The 26,679-nt window shown below is 42.0% G+C and overlaps 1 protein-coding gene across 1 annotated transcript in view; it reads right to left on the reverse strand.

Annotated features, from left to right (window-relative positions):
- The window catches only part of LOC140210924 (dynein axonemal heavy chain 8-like), a 504,855-nt gene that overhangs the window by 264,999 nt on the left and 213,177 nt on the right, over window positions 1–26,679 (reverse strand). Inside the window, exons 29-34 of the mRNA XM_072280194.1 lie at window positions 26,199–26,299; window positions 24,404–24,541; window positions 18,262–18,502; window positions 9,578–9,777; window positions 7,950–8,103; window positions 7,270–7,433 (exon numbers count right to left, since the gene is read on the reverse strand). Of these exons, the coding sequence (XP_072136295.1) occupies window positions 7,270–7,433; window positions 7,950–8,103; window positions 9,578–9,777; window positions 18,262–18,502; window positions 24,404–24,541; window positions 26,199–26,299 (998 nt within the window). The remainder of the gene's footprint in view (window positions 1–7,269; window positions 7,434–7,949; window positions 8,104–9,577; window positions 9,778–18,261; window positions 18,503–24,403; window positions 24,542–26,198; window positions 26,300–26,679) is intronic.

The raw sequence follows: 26,679 nt of genomic DNA on the forward strand, positions 1-26,679 counted from the left end.
AGCCTGGCCAGGTGAGTAGTTAGGGAACAGTGACCACAAATCCTTAACTTTCAGGATCTCTGTAGATAAGGATAGGTATGATCATTGCAGGAGAGTTTTAAATTGGAAAAGGGAAAATTTTAAGGGCATTAGGCAGGAACTAAGGAGAGTAGATCAACTGCACAGAGCACAGGAAAGGTCTGTTCCTGATAGAAGGAGGGTCAGGGATGGAAAGATAAGAGAACCTTGGATGTCTAGAGAGGTGATGAATTTAGTCAAAAAGAAAAAGGAAATGTATGTAAAACTTGGGAAGTTGGGATCAAATGAAGCATATGAGGAGTATAAAGAAGCCAGAAAATAACTAAAGAAGGGAATTAGGAAAGCCAGGAGGGTTAAAAGTCCTTGGTAAGTAGGATTAAGGTGAATCCCAAGGCATTCTATACGTGCATCAAGGGCAAGAGAATAACTAGGGACAGAGTGGGACCACTCAAGGATAAAGGGAGGAACATTTGGTTGGATGTGGAGAATATAAGTGAGGTACTTAATGAGTACTTTGCTTCAGTATTTACTAAGGAAAAGGATATGAAGAACCAAGAAATCAGTGCTGAGTGTATAAATATGTCGGGGTGTTTAGAGGTCAAGGAAGATGAAGTGTTTGGGCTCCTAATTAAATATTGAGGTGGATAGGTCACTAGGGCCAGATGGGATTTAGCCCAGTTATTGAAGAAGGCAAGAAACAAGATTTCTGGGGCCTTGAGAAGTATCTTCATGCCCTCTCGAGTCACAGGCGAGCTCCTGAAGGACTGGTGAGTGGGAAGTGTTATACCTCTATCTAAGAAGGGAACAAGGGAATATCTGGGAAACTATAAACCGGTGAGTCTTGTTTCAGTTGTGGAGAAATTGTTGAAGAAAATTCTGAGGGATAGGATATATGAGCATTTGGAAATGCGTGGCCAAATTAGGGAGAACCAGTATGGCTTTGTACATGGCCAGTCATGTCTTACCAACTGATTGAGTTTTTTGACAAGGTGACAAGAGAGATTGATGAGGGTAGGGCAGTGGATGTTGTATACATGGATTTTAGTAAGGCATTTGACAAGGTCCCTCATAAAAGCTTATCCAGAAGATTAAGATGCATGGGGTCCTTGGCGAATTGGTTGTTTGGATTCAGAACTGGCTTGCGTACAGAAGACAGAAGGTAGTGGCTGAAGAGACATAATCATGTCGGAAGTCTATAATTAGTGATATTCCACAGAGATCTGTGCTGGGACATCTGCTGTTTGTGGTGTATATAAATGACCTGGATGAAAAGGTAGATGGGTGGGTTAGTGAGTTGGTGGATGATACCAAGATTGAGAGAGTTGTGGATAGTGTAGAAGACAAGCAAAGAATCCAGTGCAATGTAGATCAGTTGTATTGGAGGGATAGGAAGTTAGGCAGAGGAGATGGCGTGGCTCTGCTGGTAAAGAATGGAATCAAATCAGTAGAAAGCTGTGACAGAGAGTCGGAAGGTGTTGAATCCGTGTGGGTTGAGTTAAGAAACTGCAAGGGTAAAAGGACCCTGATGCCAATTATGTACAGGCCTCCCAACAGCAGATGGAATGTAGACCACAATGGGAAATAGAAAAGGCATATCAAATGAGCAATGTTATGATAGTTATGGGAGATTTCAACATGTAGGTCAATTGGGAAAATCAGGTTGGTAATGGATCTCAAGAGAGTGAGTTTGTTGAATGCGTACGAGATGGCTTTTTAAGAGTAGTTTGTCATTGAGCCTACTAGGGGATCAGCTGGATTGGGAGGCAATTAGGGAGCTTAAGGTAAAAGAACCCTTAGGATGCAGTGATCACAGTATGATTGAGTTCAACTTGAAATTTGATAGGAAGAAAGTAAAGTCTGACATAGCAGTATTTCAGTGGAGTAAGGGAAATTACAGTGGTATGACAGAGGAGATGGCCGAAGAAAATTGGAGGGCACTGCCAGCAGGGATGTCAGCCAAGAAGCAATGGGGTGAGTTTCTGGGGAAAAAATGAGGAAGATGCAGGACAGATGTATTCTAAAAATGAAGAAATACTCAACTGGTAAAATAGTATAACTGTGGTAGACAAGGGAACTCAAAACTAATGTAAAAGCAAAAGCACACAACAAAGCAAAAATTAACAGGAAGATAGAGGATTTGGAAGTTTTTTAAAACCCTACAGACAGCAACTAAAAAAAATCATTAGGAAGGAAAAGATGAAATATAAAAGCAAGTCAGCAAACAATAACAAAGTGGATAGTAAAAGCTTTATCAAGTGTGTAAAAAAATAAAAGAGAGATGAGAGTGGATATGGGACCACTAGAAAGTAAGGCCGGAAAAATAATAATGGGGGGTAAAGAGATGGCAGATGATCAAAATGAGTATTTTGCATCAGTCTTCACTGTGGAAGACACTAGCAGTATGCCAGATGTTGTGGTGTGTGATGGAAGAGAAGTGGGTGCAGTTATTATTACAAGGGAAAATGTGCTCAAAAAGCTGAAAGACCTAAGGATACATAAGTCACCTTGACCAGATGAACTACACCCTGGGGTTCTGAAAGAGGTAGCAGTAGAGATTGTGGACGTATCAGTAATAATTATTCAAAAATCATTGGACTCTGATACGGTGCCAGATGACTTAAAAATTGCAAATGTCATTCCACTCTTTAAGAAAGGAGGAAGGCAGCAGAAAGAAAATTATACACCAGTTGGCCTGACCTCAGTGGTTGGGAAGACATTGGAGTCAATTATTAAGGATGAGGTTATGGAGTACTTAGTGACACAGGGAAAGATAGGACAAAGTATGCTTGGTTTCCTAAAGGAAAAATCTTGCCTGACGAACCTGTTGCAATTCTTTGAGGAGATTACAAGTAGGATAGATAAAGAGGATGCAGTGGATGTTGTATATTTGGACTTTCAGAAGACCTTTGACAAGCTACCACACATGAGGCTGCTTACCAAGTTAAGAGCCAATGGTATTACAGGAAATTACTGGCATGGTTAGAGCATTGGCTAATTGGTAGGAGGCAGCAAGTGGGAATGAAAGGATTCTCTTCCGGTTGGTTGCCAGTGATTAGTGGTGTTCCCACAGGGGCCGGTGTTAGGACAACTTCTTTTTATGCTGTATATCAATGATTTAGATGATGGAATAGATGGCGTTGCTGCCAAGTTTGAAGATGATACGAAGATTAGTGGAAGGGCAGGTAGCTTTGAGGAAACAGGTAGGCTGCAGAAGGACTTAGGCAGATTAGGAGAATGGGCAAGACAGTGGCAGATGAAATACAATGTTGGAAAATGAATGGTCAAGCATTTTTGTAAAAGAAATAAATGTGTGGAATATTTTCTAAATGGGGAGAAAATCCAAAATTCTAAGATGCAAAGCAACTTGGGAGTCCTTGTGCAGAACCCTAAAGGTTAACTTGCAGGTTGTGTCAGTGGTGAGGAAGGCAAATGCCATGTTAGCATTCATTTCAAGAGGTCTAGAATACAAGAGCAAGGATGTGTTACTGAAGCTTTATAAGGCACTGGTGAGGCCTCACCTTGAGTATTGTGAACAGTCTGGGCTCCTCATCTAAGAAAAGATGTGCTGGCATTGGAGAGAGTCCAGAAGAGGTTCACAAGGATAATTCCGGGAATGAAAAGCTCATCATATGAGGAACGTTTAATGGCTCTGGGTCTGTACTCACTGGAATTTTGAAGGATAAGGGGGAATCTCATTGAAACCTTTTGTATGTTGAAAGGCCTAGACAGAGTAGAATTGAAAAGGATGTCACTCATGGTGGGGGAGTCTATGACAAGAGGGCACAGCCTCAGGATAGAGGGGTGCCCATTTACAACAGAGATGCAGAGGAATTTCTTTAGCCAGAGGGTGGTGAATTTGTGGAATTTATTTCCACAGACAGCTGTAGAGGCCAGGTGATTTAGTGTATTTAAGACAGAGCTTGATAGGTTCTTGATTGGACACGGCATCAAAGATTATGGGAAGACTGTCGAGGAGTGGGGCTGAGGAGGAGAAAAAAGGATCAAACATGACTGAATGGTGGAGCAGTCTCAATGGGCCAAATGGCCTAATTCTGCTCCTATATCTTATGGTCTTATAGTTGCAGATATGGGCACAGTAATGGCAAATGGAGTTTAACTCAGATAAATGTGAGGTGTTGCACCTTGGCAAGGTAAATGCAAGGAAACAGTACACTGTTACGGGCAAGATTGTTAACAGTGTTGCTGAACAGACAGATCATGGGATCCAAATTTACAGCTTCTTGAATGTGGCTACACAGGTCGATAAGGTGGTTAAGAAGGCTTATGGAATACTTGCTTTCATTGGTGGAGGCACTGAGTTCAAAACTTTAACTTTATAAAATTCTGGTTAGGCCTGAGTATTGCATACAGCTCTGGTCACCCCACTATAGGAAGGATGGTGAGGCTTTGGAGAGGGTGCAGAAGAGGTTTGCCAGCATGCTGCCTGGGTTAGAGGGTCTGTGCTATCATGAGAGGCTGTACAAACTTGAGCTGTTTTCTCTGGAGCAGTTGAGGCCAAGGGGAGATCTGATAGAGTTTTATAAGATTATGGGAGGTATAGATAGAGTAGGCAGAGAGTATCTATTTCCCAGGGTTGAAATGTCTAATACCAGAGGGCAGGCATTGAAGATTAGAAGAAATAGGTTCAAGGGGGATGTGAGGGGGAAGTTTTTTACTCAGAGAGTGGTAGGTGGCTGGAATGTACTGACTGGTATCATGGTAGAGGCAAATACATTAGAGGCGTTTAACAGACATTTGGATAGGCATGCAGATATGAGGAAGATGGAGGGATTGGTGTTTGGGTGTCTTTGATTTGCTTTTTAGCTGGTTCGGCACAACACCGTGGGCCGAATAGCCTGTTCCTGTGTTGTACTATTCAATGTTCTATGATCTAAGCCAAAACTTTATAGTTTTCAGGAGTCAGCTTCTCACCTATATACTTTTTAGATGCCATGAGAGTACGTGCCTCCAGCATGCCCACAGATATTCTAGATTTCAGTCACTCCCTGGGTCAATGAGGTCCTCTCCTCCGATACCACTCTAAACATCTTGCCTCTAACCCTAACTTTATGCCTTCCAGCTTGAGGATTATGAGGAATAGTTTCCCACTTTATCTCTGCTCTTAACTTGGCCTACCACTATCAGATCTCCCTCAGTCTTCCACTCCAAAGAAAACAAACACAGACTTCTTATTTTTCCTTTATACACTAGTTTAGCACCAGCTAATCCCTCCTGTCTTCTCCTTTTTCATATTTTTTCTTCCCCTAATTTTCTATATCCGGCCTCATTCTCACATGAATTGATACTCTAATACCATCATTTCTGCCAGATTATTTTTCATCCAAGGAGATTGGTCTTTGAAACACCCAGTATTTTTTATTAGGTGAATGTATCCAATCTAAATCTGAGATATCTGCTCTTTAATGCTCATCTATGGTTCCATTACAGTTTTGATGACATATCAGCTTGGGCATATCGCTATGAATCAATGAAATATTGAACTCTCAGTAACGCCTATGGCCTCTCCATTACTTATAAACATGTAATCATTGTTCACAGTATTTATTTGTTCTTCTTTATCTACACCTACCCAAATATCTCTTAATTCTGTCACTCATTTTTGTGCTTCAGAACTTGCCCACAGACACATTCAGACTGCCTCACCTTTGAATTCTAGCTTTATCCTTGCATGCCTTTTTAAAGAACACGACACAACTAATCCTTCACAGATAATTACTGACAGAGCAGTTGAATTACTGGGCTGGTAATTCACAAACCTAGACTAACCAAAGCAAAAAACTTGAGTCCCAGTGCCACATCAGCAAATACTAAATTTGGATTTGGATTTACTGGTTAAAAAAACTGGTCATTATTAATAATGACTCACAAAACAGATGAATGATTGTAAAATAACCTCTGGTTTTCTATTGCATTACCCTATGAGCCATCCCCTACTCCACTGCCAGTCACAAATATTTAAAAGCCATACACAAAATGCTGGAGGGATTCTGCAGGTCAGATGCCATCTATGGAGGGAAAGGCAGTTGATGGTTTGGGTTGAAACCCTTCATCTGGACTAAAAGAAGTGAGACAGCAAGTATAAAATGGTGGAACGACAGCTGGGCCGTGCTAGATTGATTCGGGTGCATGGTTAACAGGCAGATGAGAGATGGGGAGTGTGGGAATTACATCAGAATTTGATAGATGATAGGGAGAAGTGACAAAGGACTGAAGATGATGGAATCTGATCAGAGAGCAAGATGGAGAATGCAATATAGGGAAGGAGGTGGGCAGGGGAACCAGTGGGAGAAATGTGTGCGTGATGGACAGACGGAGAGTGTGAGGGAAAGGAAAGAGATAGGTGACGGGAACCAGGTAAATTAAGGGGAGAGAGGAAAAAGTAAAGGGAAAAGGGAACAGAGGGGAGATTCATTAGCAGAAGTTTGAGAATTCAAGTGTTTCTGCTGCCAGGTTGGAGGCTGCCAAGGCAGATTATGAGGTGCTCCACTTTGCATTTAGCCTCAACCTTGCAGTGAGGAGAGTATGGACAGACATGTAAGCATGAGAATGGAAAGCGGATGGAGAAAAGATGCTTGGCAAAGCAGCAACACAATTGTTGCTCAATGTTGATCGGGTCTCAATGTAGAAGAGGGCACAACAGGAGCAGCAGATGCCATATTAGCAGCATAGGATTTATAAGTGAATTTATGCTTCACCTCGAAGAGCTGTTTAGGGCCCTTTATGGGGGTGAGGGTGGAGCTATAGGGGCAGATGTTACACTCTTAGTGGCTACAGTGGAGAGTGCTGAGAGAGGGAGGGAGATAGGTGTGGAAGGGTGAACAGACGAACGAGTCATCGAGAGAGTGATCTCTGCAGAAAGCAGAGAGGGGAGGGGTGAATAAAGGTGTCCATGACTGTGGCGCCTGTTGTAGATGGTTGGAGTTTCAAGAATAATAATTGGGTGTGTAGGCTGGTGGGGTGGCAGGTGAGGACCAGGAGAACTCTACCTCTGTCCAGCCTCTGGGGGGCAGGGGAAGGGTAAGAGCAGAAATGCAGGAAAAAAAGGCAATATGGGTGTGGTCTCCATCAATAGCTCTGAAATCCTCAAAAGGAAGTGTTTACAACAAAGGGGAAAAGATTTGGAGGGGACCTGACATAAAAACTTTTCACCCAAAGGTCATTGGAATCTGTAATACCGGATCTGCATGGGGCACCTATATCCCATGAATAAATAATAAAGAAAATTCTTACCCTGTGAGAGATTTTTGACAGACTTCCAGTTGCTCTTGTAAGTGAGGCAGAAGCTGCCCCATAGTGTCATCTCCTACGCAGCACTGAACCACAACTGGAATTTCCTGTGCCCGCTGCATAATTCTGACCCATGATTTATCAACATTTTGAAAACGCTTTGCTTCCTTGAAAAACAAGAGTGCTTACATGTCATTGTTTAATTTCTAAGCACATTAAGACTCCACATTATCGCTCTTCATCATTCATCAATATTCCAATATATCACAGTTATAACTGACTGGTAGCAACACACAAGTGCAGCTTTTCCTTCAGACCTCAACTAATCATAAGTAACAAAATGGGTTAATTTACATTTTATTTCAGCAAAGAGCAAAGTGAGCACTATCTAATCTATCCGTGCTTAACATCAGTTTATATTCGGCTGAATCTGGATGAGGATTTGAATAATTCCCTAGCACATTCAGTTGTCAACGTGCTGTTCCAGATGATACCAAGTTTCAGATTTTGAAATCTTGAGAAGTAGGAGCATCAAGATCTGGAAAGGATTATGCTGTTCAATATAATTCCCAGATAAAGGATGTGTCTGTCAAACTACCTGAACAACAGGATGGTGTCACACTAGTAAATGTAAAACTTGTGACAATAATATTTAGAACACTTGGGTTAACGATACAAATTACCTGTGGCAACTGTTTGGCAATATCTCCTCCAACAAAGACAGCCTCTAGGTAAATCCACAGATTTTGAACTAAAAGCCACTGTTCTATTATAGTTGTGCATGCTGTCAGATTGTGCACCCATGTCTGAATGTCTTTCTTATAGTAAGCATTATACCTGTGGAAAATAAAAGCAATTCCATGTATGAAAAAATCCATGTTTATGAAAGACTTCTTAAAAAGAAACACCACTGCTTACAGTATTAAATGGAATAAAATATGGACTGAATCCTAATGGACTTGGGTTGTAATTCTATAGTCCTGAAATATTTTAGTTGGTTCAGGTGGAATCTAGAGCAACACACATCTGCTGGAAAATCTTAGTAGGCCGAGCTGCATCTGAGAGGGGAAAGGAATTGTTGACATTTTTGGTATTGATGCAAAGTTTTCGCTCAAGAAATTGCCGAGTCCTGTCCCCCTACAGATGCTACTTGACCCGTTGTGTTCCTCCACTGGATTGTCTGTTAGTCAAGGTGGCTGGGGTGCTGTTGGAATCTGTGATCGACAGCTGCACGCACACGCAAACTGTGGTTGATCACAGCGGTGGGTTTGCAGTCTCGGAACTCACTGAGCAGCCTGGCGTTTTTGGTATCTCCATGTGCAGTCTGGAAGATGTGTGCTGTCAGGGTGCGGCCCTGTGGGCGACCCAATTGCTCACCGGTGTCACCAAATGAAGCGTCATGGAAGACTGAACTATCAAGACAGTGGTGAATGCTGCTGTGAAAAGAAGACCCCTGAACTCAAGTGCTCTCTCACGATGGCAAGGGAAATTCTGCTGGCCCTCGAGCTGAAGGAACTTGAATAAGCGATGCTGCAGATTGTAACATTGAAACAATGAACTGTTGACCTCCCTCTTGCCTGTTGCAAGAGCAGTATCTCTCTCTCTCTCCCCTTGCTGGTGAGATGTCTGAGATATTGAAGTGTTGGCATTGACAGTAGTCTTTGATGGACTCTAGATCATGGTCTCTGGGGGGGCTTTGCTACTGCTTGCATGGTGGGTGTTTGTGGGGAGAGGGTTGGTGCTTTTGCTGGAGCAAGTGGGGGTAGGTGATACTTTTGTTACTGCTTGTGTGTGGGGGGGAGGCTTTGGGGTTCGAACATTTTCTCTCATTCACCCTTTGGGGGTTTTCGTCTTTTTTGTGGATGTCTGATGTCTGCAAAGGGTAATAATTTCAGGTTGCACACTATATACATTCTCTGATATTAAATTGAACCACTGAATGTGCAAGCTCCAAGCATACAACAACCAAGGTCATCATCAAACTGGAAATAGGAGGTGCACTAGCTACTATATCACTGTGGTGCACCCACTGCAGTAGTAAATCACCATGGCCTTGTCAGCTATAATGAACCAAACAACTGGAGAAGTAAGTCACCCTCGAACCAAAAGAACTGCCGAAGAGAATGAAGCTATAAACTGGCCTGATACATCACTCATTTCAAAGATAATTAGGAAAGGACAATGAATTCTGAATTTCTCAGTAACACCTATATCCAGTGTACAGGTACTAGCAAACTTTGTCTGATTAATATGTTAATGTATTGGATGCTAAATAAACATAAATTACTGATATTGTAATCTGTGCTTGTACCTGTTGCTGAGTAAAGAGTTCAAGATCATCAAACTGTCCTCCAACATTGTTATGATTTCTGTTGTCTCCACTCCCTTGAGCAGCAGCTCACCTCGGTTCTTAAATGTTGAGAAACTTAGGATCTGACTGGTCCAGGTCTGTATCACTTGAGTCAACTTTGCCTCAATGTCCTTCTCTTTCACAGAGGATATGCAAATATCCTGAAAGACATTACAACATAGAAGTTAGATCAGCCATTATCACTTTCAGTCATAAAACTGGTTAAGTAGAAAATCAAAATTAACTTTTTGATCGACTGAAAAATAATTGATCCCTATAGTGTTTGTGATGCAATTTTTGAAGAAGGTGTGTAAATAAGTTATGTTTGGAAGACTTGGAAACCAATGTTTGTTCACTATGCAGGTATACATTCGGTCCTTAATTAACTTTTCAAAATCAAATGCTTTATGTTATGATACTGCTATGCATAGGAGCTTGTAGTACATAGTGTGGTCACCATATCTCTTAATAACTTGAATATCCATGCAACAAAGTAAGAGGATTTACAACTCATCGAGTTTATGCTCATTTTCAGAGCAATCCCAACTCCCCCAATTCACAGAACATAGAAATCTAGAGCACATTACAGGCCCTTCAGCCCACAATGTTGTGCCGACCATGCAACCTACTCTAGAAACTGCCTGGAATTTCCCTACCACATAGCCCTCTATTTTTCTAAGCTCCATGTACCTATCTAAGAGGCTCTTAACAGACCTTATTACATCCACCTTCACCGCCATCACTAGCAGGGCATTCCAAGCACCCACCACTCTGTGTGAAAAATTTACCTCTGACATCCCCTCTGTACCTACTTCCAAGCACCTTAAAACTATGCCCCCTTATGTTAGCCATTTCAGACCTGGGAAAAAGCCTCTTACTATCCACATGATCAAGGCCTCTCATCATCTTATACATGTCTATCAAGTCACCTCTCATCTTCCGTCACTCCAAGGAGTTTTCCCAAGTTCACTCAACCTATTCTCATAAGGCACGCTCTCCAATCCAGACAACATCCTTGTAGATTTCATCTGCACCCTTTCTATAGTTTCCACATCCTTCCTGTAGTGAAGTGACCAGAACTAAACACAGTACTCCAAGTGGGATCTGACCAAGGTGTTGTATAGCTGTAACATTACCTCACGGCTCTTGAACTCAATCCCACGGTTGATGAATGCCGACACACCATGTGCTTTAATAACAACACTGTTAACCTGTGCAGCAACTTTGAGTGTCCTGTCGACATGGACCCCAAGAACTCTCTGATCCTCCATGCTGCCAAGAGTCTTACATTTAATATTATATTCTGCCTTGAAATTTGACCTTCCAACATGAACCACTTCACACTTACCTGACTATAGGGAGTTAGGAAGGAAATTGAGAAGCAGGACCTCAAAGGTAGCAATCTCAGGATTACTGCCTGTGCCACGTGACAGTGAGTATAGGAATAGAGTGAGGTGGAGGATAAATGCGCGGCTGAGGGATTGGAGCGGGGGGCATGGATTCAGATTTCTGGATCATTGGGACCTCCTTGAGGGCAGGTGTGACCTGTACAAAAAGGAGGGGTTGCACTTGAATCTGAGGGGGACCAATATCCTGGCAGGGAGGTTTGCTAAGGCTTTTGGGGAGAGTTAAAACTAGAATTGCTGGGGGCTGGGACCCGAACTGAAGGGACGGAGGAAAGGGCGGTTGGCTCATAAATAGAGAAAGCTTGGAGACGGTGCAAGAGGGAGGACAGGCAGGTGATAGAGAAGAGATATGCTCAGACCAATTGTTTGAGATGTGTCTATTTTAATACACGAGGCATCATGAACAAAGCAGATGAACTTAGAGCGTGGATCAGTACTTGGAGCTGTGATATTATGGCCATTACAGAAACTTGGATGGTTCAAGGGCAGGAATAGTTACTTAGAGTGCCAGGCTTTAGATTTTTCAGAAAGGACAGGGAGGGAGGCAAAAGAGGTGGGGGCATGGCACTGTTGATCAGAGACAGTGTCATGGCTGCAGAAAAGGAGGAAGTCATGGAGGGGTTGTCTACTGAGTCTCTGTGGGTGGAGGTTAGGAACAGGAAAGGGTCAATAAACTCTACTGGGTGTTTTTTCATTGACCACCAATAGTAACAGGGACATCAAGGAGCAGATAGGGAGACAGATTCTGGAAAGGTGTAATAATGACAGGGTTGTCGTGCTAGGAGATTTTAATTTCCCAAATATTGACTGGCATCTCCCTAGAGCAAGGGGTTTAGTTGGGGTGGAGTTTGTTAAGTGTATTCAGGAAGGTTTCCTGACACAATGTGTAGATAAGCCTACAAAAGGGGAGGCTGTACTTGATCTGGCATTGGGAAATGAACCCGGTCAGGTGTCAGGTCTCTCAGTGGGAGAGCATTTTGGAGATAGTGATCACAATTCTATCTCCTTTACCATAGCAATGGAGTGGGATAGGAACAGACAAGTTAGGAAAGCGTTTAATTGGAGTAAGGGGAAATATGAAGCTCTCAGGCAGGAACTTGGAAGCATAAATTGGGAACAGATGTTCTCAGGGAAATGTACAGCAGAAATGTGGCAAATGTTCAGGGGATATTTGTGTGGTGTTCTGCACAGGTACGTTCCAATGAGACAGGGAAAGGATGGTAGGGTACAGGAACGTGGTGTACAAAGTCTGTTGAAAATCTAGTCAAGAAGAAAAGAAAAGGTTATGAAAGTTCAAAAAGTAGGTAATGACAGAGATCTAGGAATTATAAGGCTAGCAGGAAGGAGCTTAAGAAAGAAATTAGGAGAGCCAGAAGGGGCCATGAGAAGGTTTGGCGAGCAGGATTAAAGAAAACCCCAAGGCATTCTACAAGTACGTGAAGAGCAAGAGGATAAGACGGGAGAGAATAGGACCAATCAAGTATGACAGTGGAAAAGTGTGTGTGGAACCAGAGGAGATAGCAGAGGTACTTAATGAATACTTTGCTTCTGTATTCACTGCGGAAAAGGATCTTGGCAGTTGTAGGGATAACTTACAGCGGATTGAAAAGACTGAGCATACAGACATTAAGAAAGAGGATGTGCTGGAGCTCTTGGAAAGCATCAAGTTGGATAAGTCTCCAGGACCAGAGATGTACCCCAGGCTACTGTGGGAGGCAAGGGAGGGGATTGCTGAACCTCTGGCAATGATCTTTGCATCATCAACGGGGCTGGGGAGGTTCCAGAGGATTGTAGGGTTACATATGTTGTTCCCTTATTCAAGAAAGGGAGTAGAGATAGGCCAGGAAATTATAGACCAGTGAGTCTTACTTCAGTGGTTGGTAAATTGATGGAAAAGATCTTGAGAGGCAGGACTTATGAACATTTGGAGAAGCATAACATGCTTAGGAATAGTCAGCAGGGCTTTGTCAAAGACAGGTCGTGCCTTACGAGCAGTAGATGTAGTGTATACGGATATTAGCAAGGCTTTTTATAAGGTACCCCATGCAAGACTTATTGAGAAAGTAAGGAGGCATGGGATCAAAGGGGATATTGTTTTGTGGATCCCGAATTGGCTTGCCCACAGAAGGCAGTGTGGTTGTAGATGGGTCATATTCTGCATGGAGGTTGGTGACCAGTGATGTGCCTCAGGGATCTGTTCTGAGACCCTTACGCTTTGTGACTTTTATAAATGACCTGGACGAAGAAGTGGAGGGAATGGGTTAGTAAATTTGCTGATGACACAAAGGTTGGGGGTGTTGTGGTTAGCATAAAGGGCTGACAGAGGTTACAACAGGACATCGATGGGATGCAAAAGTAGGCTGAGAAGTGGCAGATGGAGTCCAACCCAGATAAGTGTAAGTTGGTTCAAATATGATGGCAGAATATAGTATGAATGGTACGACTCTTGGCAGTGTGGAACATCAGAGGGATCTTGGGGCCCGAGACCATAGGACACTTAAAGCAGCTGCGCAGGTTGACTCTGTGGTTAAGAAGGCATACGGTCCATGGCCTTCATCAACCATGGGATTGAGCTTGAGTGCTGAGAGAGAATGTTACAACTAGATAGGACCCTGGTCAGACCCCATTTGGAGTACTGTGCTCAGGTCTGGTCACACTACAGGAAAGATATGGAAACTATAGAAAGGGTGCAGAGAAGATTTACAAGGATGTTGCCTGGATTGGGAGCTTGCCTTAAGAGAATAGGTTGAGTGAACTTGGCCTTTTCTCCCAGGAGCAACGGAGAATGAGAGGTGACCTGATAGAGGTGTATAAGATGATGAGAGGCATTGATCATGTGGATAGTCAGAGGCTATTTCTCAGGGCTGAAATGGCTAACACCAGAGGGCACAGTTTTAAGGTGTTTGGAAGTAGGTACAGAGGAGATGTCAGGGGTAAGTTTTTTTACACAGAGAGTGGTGAGTGCATGGAATGGGCTGCCGGCGATGGTGGTGGAGGCAGATATGATAGGGTCTTTTAAGAGACTTCTAGACAGGTACATGGAACTTAGTAAAATAGAGAGCTATAGATAACCCTAGTAATTTCTAAGGTAAGGACATGTACGGCACAGCATTGTGGGCCAAAGGGCCTGTATTGTGCTGTAGTTTTTCTATGTATCTGAGTGGAGTGGAGAAAAGTTGAAGTGGAATTGTTTCAAAGCCCACCTACCTAAATCAGGAGAGGTTTGATCCATCTAAGAGCTGTGCCAGTTTGGAAAGCTCAAGTACCTTTGGAAGCAGTCCAGACCGTATCACTGCGGTGGGGCATAGGTCTGAGTGCAGGGGATGACCTGGTGCTTGGACAATTTAAATGCTAGGCCAGATGGACTGAAAAGGCAGGGTGTTGGGACTGGAGGCAAGTTGAGCCAGTTCTACTCCACGATGTTTTACTCTGCTCTCCTTGGCGCTGAGGCGGAGGCTGTGAGACTACTCCTACTGCAACGCGTTTTGTGTCTGTGAGCCTTATGATGATTTGCCCCACTATATGGTGGACTGAGACCGAGGCTAAGGGCCTACTCTGGCTGTTCCAGGATTCAGGTCTATGGACTCAATTTGGTTCAGAATGTTGTTGCTTGCTTTTATTGTTTGCATGATTTGTGCTTCATTCTCCTCTTTCTCTGCACAGTGAACATCTTTTTTAAATTCTGTTCTTTCAGATTTCTTGCTTTGTGGCTGCCTGCAAGCAGATGAATCTCAAGGTTGTATAAGGTTGTATACATACCTTGATAATAAATGTATATTGAATACTTTGAAATAGTCACCATGTTTAAGACAGTTCTTCAAAATCGTATGGCATTAGAACTTCTCTTAGCAGTTATGGGAAATCATAAGCAGTTATAGGCAAAAAGTGTTGTATTTACATTAATGATGATTGCAAAACATAAATGATTTGGTTGATCACATTTGTAAAGAAACAGCTAAAATACATCATCTGATAGATGGGATTTCTTTGATTGCATTCACTAAGTCTAGAAAGCTGGAGTCACTCAATATTACAAGTCATATTTGTCCTGATATTTTACATCTTTTATATCATAATTTACAGCTTCTCTACTTGTATAAGGGCAATTATTAATAGAAGCAGAATCAGGTTTATTATCATCGGCATGTATCATGAAATTTGTTAACTTAGCAGCAGCAGTTCAATGCAATACATAATATAGAAAAAAAAGATAAAATAATAGTAAGTAAATCAATTACAGTACACATATTTTGAACAGATTAAAAATCATGCAAAAACAGAAATAATATTTCTGCCTCTGAATTTTCAGATACAATGATTCTAAATGTGTGATTTAGAATCAAAGAAGGAATGTTGGATTAGACTGCATAACTGTTTTTTCTTTGTAGTTTAACTTTCTTATGCTTGTTCATATTTTTACTTAACTACCAATATACATGTAATTGCCCAGTGTGTTTCCTAGTGGTTACAGTTCTTCTGTATCTTTCTAGAAGCTTCTTGGGTATTACATTATTTGAATAATGGCTATCTGATAGATTAATTCTTATCTACAAAATTTGAATTGCCATTAACAAAAACCTCAGTACCCAAAACAATGCATAAAAGTTTACAGACGATGTCAAGGGGTTCAGATGTCATTCATATCAAAAATCAGAATGGAGAAAAAATGATCTTGACTGTGGAATGATTGTTGGTGCCAGACAGGGTAATCTGAGCATCTTAGAAACTGCTGATCTCTTGGGATTTTCATACACATCAGTCTTTCAAGCTTACAAAGAATGATGCAAAAAACAAAGAACATTCAGTGAGCCGCAGTTCTGTGGGTGATAAAGATTTTTTAATGAGAGAGGTCAGAGGAGAATGGCCAGACTGGTTCAAACTGACAGAAAGGTGGTGAGCTCAAATAACCAAGCATTACAACAGTGGTGTGCTGAGGAGCATCTCTGAACATACAAGATGTTGAACCTCAAAGTGGATGGGCTACAGCAGCAGAACACCACGGACATACACTCGGTGACCATTTCATTAGGCACAGGATGTACCAAATAACATGGCCACTTAAATATATTAGAATTTTTAACCCAAAGTATAGATAAATGATTTTGCTCAGTTTTATTCATTAAATTCCTGGATGTGTTCGTCCACAATTAGTGACAGTTCAGTTTTAGCCAAGAGTAAATAAAGGAAAAATATAAAAGAGAACCAAAGCAGGGAGTGGTGGCAGAGAGCAAAGAAGTTTGGTGGGAGAGCAAGCATTAGGGTTATGGGTAAAATAAATAATGATGAGAGAGAGTGTGGGTGTGTGTGCAAAGTGATGCAAAGAAAGTGAGTAAGGAGGATAGGAGAAAGTGGAGAGTAGTAGGAGAAAGTTGCAGTAAACAGAAAATCTGCAGATGCTAGAAATCCAAAGCAACACACACAAAATGTGGAGGAGCTCAGCAGGCCAGGCAACATCTTCGGGACGGAAGAACATTGATTGTTTACTTTTTCTGCTTCACCTTCTCTCTTTCCAGTTTTCTCTTTCTCACTTCCCATCTTCTCCCACTTCCCATTCTTCTACTGGTCCAAGCAAACTCATCTCGAATCTCCTAAAGCAGAGTGTTGCCTTTGTAACTTGATACTTGACTTACTGACCAATATACCAATATCAATAAGGATAGGCAGCAACAACCCTGTCATGATTTTTCTCAACATGGGTGCCCCCTAAAGTTGCATCCTCAGCCCCTACTCTATTCCCTACATACACACAACTGTGTGATCAGATTCTGTTCGAACTTCATGTGCAGGTTTGCAGATTATATCACTATAATGGGTCATAACTCAAATAACAATGAGCCAGAGTACAGGAAGGAGACAGCGAACCTAAAGAAATTATATCATTGGAACCCAGCGAAATGGTATCATGGGAAAAACCTTGCAGCAAATCAAAAAGCTGGTCATTGACTTCAGAAAGGGGTAAAGTGCATATGCTTCTATCTACTTCAATGTGTTGAGGCTGAGAGGGTTGACAGCTTCAAGTTCCTTGAAGTAAACAACAGCAATAGCCTGTTCCGAACCATCTACATGACACCATGGCCAAGAGAAAGCTTACCAGCACCTCTACTTGCTCAAGAGGCTAAAGAAATTTGACCCTTTAATCACATTTGGTATGGTAGTTTCTCTGCCTGTGACAAGAAATTGCAGAGGGTTATGGACACAGCTCAGCACACCACGGAAACCAGCCTCTGCTCCATGGACTCTGTCGGCACTGCACTTCTCACTACCTCAGAAAAGCAGCCAACATAATCAAAGACCCCACCCAAACCAGACATCCTCTCTTCGCCCTCTTTCCATTGGGCAGAAGATACCATACATGAAGGTATGTACCATTGGGCTCAAATACAGCTTCTATCCCATAAGTCTATTGAACGGTTTCCTGGTCTGATAAGATAGACTCTTGGCCTCACAATTTTCCTCCTTATGACCTTGCACTTTATTGTCTACCCGCACTTTCTCCGTAACTGTAACACTTTATTCTGCTCTGTTACCGTTTTACCTCACACTACCTTAATGCACTGTTGTAATGTATTGATCTGTCAGAACGGTATGCAAGACCAGATTTTCACTATACCTCGGCGCATATGACAATAATAAACCAATTTACCAATTTAAAAACAATAAACATTTCCATAAAATACACAATGGTTTTTGATATGAAGGAAAAGTAGGGAAGGAGATTGGCTTCAATGGAAACAATTGAAATTAAACTTAATTAATAAAGTACTGGAAGACTGGTATTACTGAACATGATCATGAAATCAACATTGTGGAAATATGTACTAATGTTCTTTAAGGAGGAAGTCTGCTGTTCATACCTTGCTTGTTTTACGGCAATGCAACTGACATTGGAGGTGGTCAAGTGAAGCATCCAGTTGTTAATGGCACCAGGGACAATCACCAAATTACAATCATTCCAAATACTTACATCAGAAGAATGAATTTGTAAAAATTGTAAGACAATAATAGTAGTGATATAATTTTGAAACAAACTGCATAGTGTTAAATTTTGCAAAGCACAGAAGAATTCATCATATTTGAAAATTATACATAAAGCTGCAATAAACAGTGGTGAAAATGAACTCTGGCAAACTTCAATGGACATGCAAACTTAGCAGAGTGTAGAACTAGCTTCCAATCTACAAACTGTACAAACTATTACTCTGCAGGTCTTGGCTGATACTAACTAATAACTCAAGATACCTCAATATCATCTTTAAATTGAAGCAGTGGAGCATCCATGACATTTTTCAGAGAAAATGATTCTGATTCTATAGTAAAGTTATGCTTTGTTGTGTCAGATATCCGCTTCCAATGTCTAGGTTGTATTGATTTACTGGACATCATTTCTAGGAGAGGACATGATTCACTAAAATCATCTATTTTCTTCTTCAGATCCAGAAATGCCTGCCACTCCTTCAAGGCTTTGGGCAGCCTTCGGCACCTGGAAGTAATTCACATAAAGGATAAGCTAACTGAAATGAATCCATAGCAGTAAACTAATGCATTTGCAACACTGATAAAAATAGAAAAAGCTGAAAGCACTCAACAAATTGGACAGCATCTGGGAAGAGAGAAGCTGAATCAATGGTTCATCTCAATGGCCTTTCATCAGTATTTACCTTTGGATCCATGCGATTTTACCCACTGAGCATTTTCCTGCATTTTCTAATTTTATTTCAGTTTTCCAAAACCTGCATTTTCTAACTTTTTGAAAGCCTTGCCCTTCAATTTTATCCTATTTTCACTATTCCTTAGTTCTGATACTGTGGTCAATCTCCCAACCACCTACATACACTAATTTTACATTAATCCTAGTCTTCTTTATCCTCTTTATTTTTGCATCACCCAACCACCAGTTCTGATACTCACATACATCCAAGGGGCAACTTATAGTGGCCAATTAACCTACCAACATGCACATCTTTGCTGAGAGAGAATACCGGTGTGCTCAAGGAAGTAGATAGCCATAGGGCACCCATGCAAACTCCACACAGACAGCATCAAACCCGGGACCCTGTGAGCCAGCAGCTCCGCTAACTGTATCGCTGAGACACTTCTATTTTATACACATACATATTTGATTTTCCTATCATTGATAATTGTGCACTCAGCAAATCAGGTAGTATCTGGGGAAAGAAGTAGAGTTAAGTGTTTCAAATCACTGACCTTTCATCAGGATTGACATTTCAGTCAGGGCAATTTTACCTGTTGAGCATTTTTTGTGTTTTCTGACTTTCTGGAGCCACAGCTTCAGAATTTACTCCTATAAACTCTGTCTTTTTAACTTGTTTTCTTTTTGGTGCTTAATACCTACTTCTCTAACCAAGCTTCAGGTCACCTGCTCCAGATGGCTGGATTTTCCTGAATGGTAATTGATAATTAGTTTATTACAGTGACGTTTACCAAGATTTAGTAAAAAACTTTGTTTTGCATGCCATCCAAACAAATCATAACAAGCATTAGTATGTTGAGCTAATATAAAAGGAAAAGTAATAACAGAATGCAGAAACTTTCAGTTAGTTACAAAGGAAGGTCAGTGCAGGTCGACCAACAAGGTGCAAAGGCCATGACGAATTAAAATGAGAGATCAAGAATTCATCTTCATCATCTCAAAGGCCCATTTAAGAGTCACGTAACAGAATAGATCCTTGTCCTTGAGTTAACTGGTGGTGAAATTTATCAAGTTATTGTATCTTCTGTTCAATAGAAGGCAGAAGATGGAATGACTAGGGTAGGAGGCATTTTTGATTATGATAGCTGATCATTGAGGCAGCTAAAAGTGTATACAGAATCAATGGAGAGGAGGCTGGTCTTCATGATGAACTGGGCGCTATTCACAACTCATTGTGATTTCTTGCAGTCCTGGCCAAAGTAGTTACTATACCAAGATGTGATGCATCCAGATAGGATGCTGTCTATAGTGTATCTATAAGAATTGGTGAAGCCTAACAACTTTCTGGTGAATTTGCTTAGCCTTCTGAGAAAGTAGAGGTGCTGATGTGCTTTCTTAATTGTAGCACCTACATGATTGGACCAAAACAACTATGGTGAAATCTACACCTGGAACCTTGAAGTTCCCAACTATTTCACCTCATTATCATTGATACACACAAAACGCGTGCTCCATCCTGCTTCCTGATATCAATAACAAGGGTCTTTTGTTTTGCTAACAATGACAGAAAGGTTTCTGTCTTGACACCATAGCACTATTTTCTCCACCTCCTTCCAGTACTCTATCTTATCGTTAATGATATTCTGACGACGACAATGATCATCAATGAACTTGGCCTGGTGTAGAGAGAGGTAAGTAAGGAGTTTAGGATGTGGCCTTGCAGGGTACCAGTGCTGAGGATAATCATTACAGGGGTGGTGTTGCCTACCCTTATTGAATGCAGTTTCTTGGGCGCAAGTCAAGGATCCAGTTGCAGAGGAAGGTACCTGGTCCTAGGTCTTGGCCTAGGTTTCACTTTCAGCGTTTAAATGATATTTGAACGAGTACATGCATTAAAAAAAAAGTCTGGGGTTGGGGGAATATCAGCCAAACACAGGCAAATGGAACTAGCATATCACAAACATAAGAAATTCTGCAGATGCTGGAAATCCAAAGCAACACACACAAGATGCAAGAGGAACTCAGCAAGTCAGGCATCATCCATGGGGATGAGTATGTCAGGCCAAGACCCTCCTTCAATAATGGAAAGGAAGGGGGAAGATGACAGAATAAAAAGGTGGGGGAGGGGAAGGTGGGTAGCAAGAAGGTAATAGTTGAAACCAGCTGAGTGGGAAAGGTAAAGGGCTGGAGAGGAAGGAATCTGATAGGAGAGGAAAGTGGATCATGGGAGAAAGGGAAACAGGACGGGAACCGGGGGAGTTGATAGGCAGGTGAGAAGAGGTAAGAGTGGGAAATGGAAGAAGAGGGGAGGGGAAGGGATTTTTTTTTTAAACTGGAAGGAGAAGTCAATATTCATGCCATCAAGTTGGAGGCTACCCAGAAGGAATATATGATGTTGCTCCTCCACCTAGAGGGTGGTTTTATCGTGGCACAGGAGGAGGCCATAGACCAACAAGTCGGAATGGGAATGGGAATCGGAATTACAATGTTTGACCACCGGAAGGTTCAATTTTTGGCAGATGGAGCGGAAGTGTTTGAGAAAGCGGTCCACTGATTTACGACAGGTCTCACCAACGTACAGGAGACCACATTGGGAGCACTGAACACACTATATGATGCCAGCAGATTCACAGGTGAAGTGCTGCCTCACCTGGAAGTTTGGGGCCCTGAAAATAGGCAAGGGAGGAGGTGGATGGGCAAGTGTAGCACTTTGGCCGCTTGCAGGGATAGGTGCAGAGAGGGAGGTAGTGGGGAGGGACAAATAGACAAGGGAATTATGGACAGACCATTCCCTGAGGAAAACAAAGAGTGGGGAGGAGGGAAAGATGTGTTTGGTGGCAGGATCCCTTTGGGGATGGTGGAAGTTGTGGAGGATGATGTGTTGGAAGTGGAGGCATGTGGGGTGATAGGTAAGGGCAAAAGGAATTTTATCACTGTTAAGATGGCGGGAAGATGGAGGGAGCACGGATGTCCAGGAAATGGAGGAGATGCAGGTGAGGGTAGCATTAATGGTGGAAGGTAGGAAACCCCGTTCTTTAAAGAAAGAGATGATCTTTGATGTCCTTTCTATCTACCTGTTCAGATGGACATCTTGGTCAGTATGGATGAAGTGCCTGTTTCTATGCAGTATAACTCTATGACTATGACTGTATTAGGAATTTCTATGTCTTGGAAATATTTAAAATCGTATTAGAAAGAAATGATTATTTCAGTTTAAATTATTAAACAATATTAGATATTAAAAATAAATCTGACAGCATTTAATACAGTAAAATTTTGATAATCTAAATTCCCATTTTTGGGAAATTACAATGGTTTCAGCAACAAGCTCACTGAGTCACTTTACCAGGTCCTATGAAAATCACTGGGCTCCCATTCAGACAGTCCTGTGAAACTCACTACATTCCCATTCTGACAATCCTATGAAACTCACTGGGCTCCCAATCAGACAGTCCTGTGAAACTCACCACACTCCCATCCTGACAGTTCTGTGAAACTCTCTGGGCTCCCATTCCGACACTACTATGAAATTTACTGGGCTTCCATTCCAACAGTCCTGTGAAACTCACTACACTCCCATTTCAACAGTCCTGTGAAACTCACTACACTCCCATTCCGACAATCCTACGAAACTCCCCAGGTTCTGATTTCCACTTTCCAATGACATTTTTTGGATTTTCTGGGATATTTATTCTACTACTGTGCAACAACTTAAATAGTGAATTGACTGTACTTTCAGAATCAGAATCAGGTTTCTTATCACCAGCATGTGATGTGAAATTTGTTAACTTAGCAGCAGCAGTTCAATGCAATACATAATCTAGCAGAGATAGAAAAAAAATAATAAATTAAATAAAACATAATAAACAAACAAGTAAATCAATGACGTATATTGAATAGATTATTAAAAAATGTGCAAAAACAGAAATACTGTATATTAAAAAAGTGACGTAGTATCCAAAACTTCAGTCCATTTAGGAATCGGATGGCAGAGGGGAAGAAGCTGTTCCTGAATTGCTGAGTGTGTGCCTTCAGACTTCTGTATCTCCTACCTGATGGTAACAGGGAGAAAAGTGCATGCCTTCAGTGCTGGAGGTCTTTAATAATGGACGCAGCCTTTCTGAGACACTGCTTCCGAGAGATGTCCTGGGTATTCTGTAGGCTAGTGTCCAAGATGGAGCTGACTAGACATACAACCTTCTGCAGCTTCTTTCAGTCCCGTGCAGTAGCCCCTCCATACCTGACAGTGATGCAGTCTGTCAGAATGCTCTCCACAGTACAACTATAGAAGTTTTTGAATGAATTTGTTGACATGCCAAATCACTTCAAACTCCCAATAAAGTATAGCTGCTGTCTTGCCTTCTTTATGACTATATCAATATGTTGGGACCAGATTAGATCCTCAGAGATCTTGACACCCAGGAACTTGAAGCTGTTCACTCTCTCCACTTCTGATCCCTCTATGAGGATTGGTATGTGTTCCTTCGTCTCACCCTTCCTGAATTCCACAATCAGCTCTTTCATCTTGCCGACGTTGAGTGCCAGGTTGTCACTACGGCACCATTACACTAGTTGGCATATCTCACTCCCATAGCCCTCTCGTTACCACCTGAGATTCTACCAACAATGGTTGCATCGTCAGCAAATTTGTAGATGGTGATTGAGCTATGCCTAGCCACGCAGTCATGTGTATACAGAGAGTAGAGCAGTGGGCTAAGCACACACCCGAGGTGCGCCAGTGTTGATCGTCAGCAAAGAGGGTATGTTATCACCAATCTGCACAGACTGTGGTCTTCTGGTTAGGAAGTCGAGGATCCAATTACAGAGGGAGGTACAGAAGCCCAGGTTCTGCAACTTCTCAATTAGGATTGTGGGAATGATGGTATTAAATGCTGAGCTATAGTCAATGAACAGCATCCTGACATAGGTGTTTGTGTTGTCCATGTGGTCTAAAGCTGTGTGAAGAGCCATGGAGATTGCATCTGCCGTTGACCTATTGTGACGGTAGGCAAATTGCATGGGTGCAGGTTCTTGCTGAGGCAGGAGTTCAGTCTAGACATAACCAACCTCTCAAAGCATTTCATCACTGTCGATGTGAGTGCTACCGGGCGATAGTCATTAAGGCAGCCCACATTATTCTCCTTTGGCACTGGTATAATTGTTGCCTTTTTAAAGCAAGTGGGAACTTCTGCCCATAGCAGTGAGAGGTTGAAAATGTCCTTGAATACTCCCGCTAGTTGGTTGGCACAGGTTTTCAGAGCCATACCAGGTACTCCATCGGGACCTTCTGCATTGCGAGGGTTCTCTGTCTCTAAGGACAGCCTAACATCGGCCTCTGAGTCAGAGATCACAGGGTCATCAGGTGCAGCAGGGATCTTCATAGCTGTAGTTATGTTCTCCCTTTCAAAGCGGGCATAGAAGCCATTGAGTTCATCTGGTAGTGAAGCATCACTGCCATTCATACTATTGGGTTTCACTTTGTAGGAAGTAATGTATTGCAGACCCTGCCAGAGTTGCCGTGCATCTGATATCGCCTCCAACCTCATTCGAAATTGTCCCTTCGCCCCTGAAATAGCCCTCCACAAATCAAATGGAGTATTAATTGGAATAACTGGAAAATCTGAGTGCATGGTGCTACCAAAGTCTTGAGCAAGCCAAGCCTAAACATACTGACTTTTTGTTGATAGCTTAGAATTAGTTGGCTAATATATGAGAGTTAAAATCATTTACCTGTTCTGAAACTCCAAAAGCTCAGCATTAATCTTCTCAATGTCCAGTTCATTCCACAGAATGTCATAGTAACCATTAATTTTATACATCACTGCATCGTAAAGACCATACAATTTCTGCAGAAGTCCCAGCTCCTTTCTGAAAAGTAAACAATGGAGTCATAGAGCAAAAGGTTAACATTTCATCCTTTCTTCAAATCTTCACACTTAAGTAAAATTATGGGATCATGGTGCAAATCCTGTTCAATAATTTAATTTACATCTCAAAAACGCAAACTGTATTCCCACAACTCACTAACCCTAACTACACCTTTCTGACGTGGGAGGAAACCGGAGCACCAGAGGAAGCCCATGCAGTCAAGGGGGGGGTGCACAAATCTCTTACAGACAGCAGCAGGAATTCAACCTCAACTGGTGACTGCATGACACTGATAAGCTACCACAATTGTTACAACTTATATGTACAGATGAACTGCACGACTTCCAAATTACTGAGGTATGATTAATCACATACCCTGGCTGAAAAACAACCTCTGAATATAGTCATCCAAAGTTCATAGTTCAAATTTCAAAGTACATTAATTATCAAAGTATGTATAAATTACACAACCTCGAGATTCGTCTGCTTACAGGCAGCCACAAAACAGGAAACCCAAAATAACCCTATTTTATAAAAAAAAAGACCAACACACAAGGTGCAGAGAGAGTGAAAAAAACAAACCATGCAAACAATAAAAGCAAGCAGCAGCATTCAGAATGAAACTGAGCCTATAGACCCGAATCCTGGAACAGCCACAGTAAGCCCATAGCGTTGGCGTAGGTGGTTTACACGGCTGGGCAAATCGTTGTGAAGCTCGCAGACATGAAGCCTGGAGCAGCCACAGTAAGCCCATAGCATCGGTCTCGGTGCTTTACACGGCTGGGCAAATCGTTGCGAAACCTGGAGCAGCCGGAGTCGGGCACAGCCTCAGTGCCAAGGAAAGCAGAGTAAATGTCACAGCACAGAACCGATCCCAGCACTCGCCTCCAGTCCCAACACTGTGCCTTTTCAGTCCGTCTGGCTGGCGTTAAAATTGTCCAAGTACCAGGTTCAACCTCCGCACTAGGACCCGGGCCCTGCCATGATACACCCTGGGCCTGGACTCCACTGCCATGTTCCGGCCCATACTCAACCTTTCCAAATCGACCTGGCACTTAGATTGTCCAACCTCACTCTCCATTCAGGTGGACATGCCCCGAATCTGCCCATCCTTCACCCACTCTTTTCTCCACTTCGTTTGCTCCAACACTGTCTCCACCTCCGTTTTGAACATGCCTCAACCTCGTTCCAACCCTATCTCACAACTGCACTCCTTGACCCTTGCTCGCCTCTTCATTTTCTTCAGTGATAATAGTATGCTCTTGAGATATTATTAATGACAAGATGTGAACATCTGTGTATCAGAGGACATGTTGACATGGAAGCTCCAATTAAGTTCCAGCTGGTCAGGCAGCATCTGTGGAGGGAATTGAACAATTAATGTTTCATGAAACCTTTAATCTGGTTTCAACCTGAAACATTAATTGTTCAATTCCCTCCACAGATGCTGCCTGACCAGCTGAATTCCCCCAGCATCTTACTTTTCTTTGCCCCCAATTCCTGCAACCTGTAACTCCATAGTTCCTGTCCCTGTGTTGTTTTTTAGTATAGAAGGTACTCCTGGCTTCTTTACTAGTCAAGGTATTTCAAATACTAATAGTATTATCCGTCATGTACCAATAAAATTCAATTGGTTCTTTTAGGAAATCCAACTTACTTATTTTTCTGCAGTATTTCATAATCTTGAATAGGTAATCCAAATAAACGTTCTCCTGACGAATATGTTTCAAACTTCCTCCATAGCTCATCAAACCAGCTCTGAAAAAGACATAGTTTAGTTATAATTAATGCTCCTTTGTTTATGCCTCCTATTCTCTGTTCTTTCATCCCAGAAGCACTTTATGATGTTCAAGACAGAGCATAGTGACTTAAAATTTGAGGCAGAAGTTTTTACAATTCATATAAATCATTTGAAATAAAGCAGCATAATTACAGTCACTAAGTTTGCTGGTAACATAAATAAGCAGGCTGTTATATAAAGAGGCTACAATGGAATAATATTGAAAATTAAAGAACTGCAGAAGCTGGAAATCTGAAAGGGATAATTAAGGGTTGTAGGTAAGTTAAGTAAGTAGCAAATAGGTACTTTAAGATAATACGGAAAATGGCGGGGAATATGGCAAATGTGAAGCTGTGTG

The sequence above is a fragment of the Mobula birostris genome, chromosome 2 (assembly GCF_030028105.1).
Source record: "Mobula birostris isolate sMobBir1 chromosome 2, sMobBir1.hap1, whole genome shotgun sequence".
Taxonomy (NCBI): Eukaryota; Metazoa; Chordata; class Chondrichthyes; order Myliobatiformes; family Myliobatidae; genus Mobula; species Mobula birostris.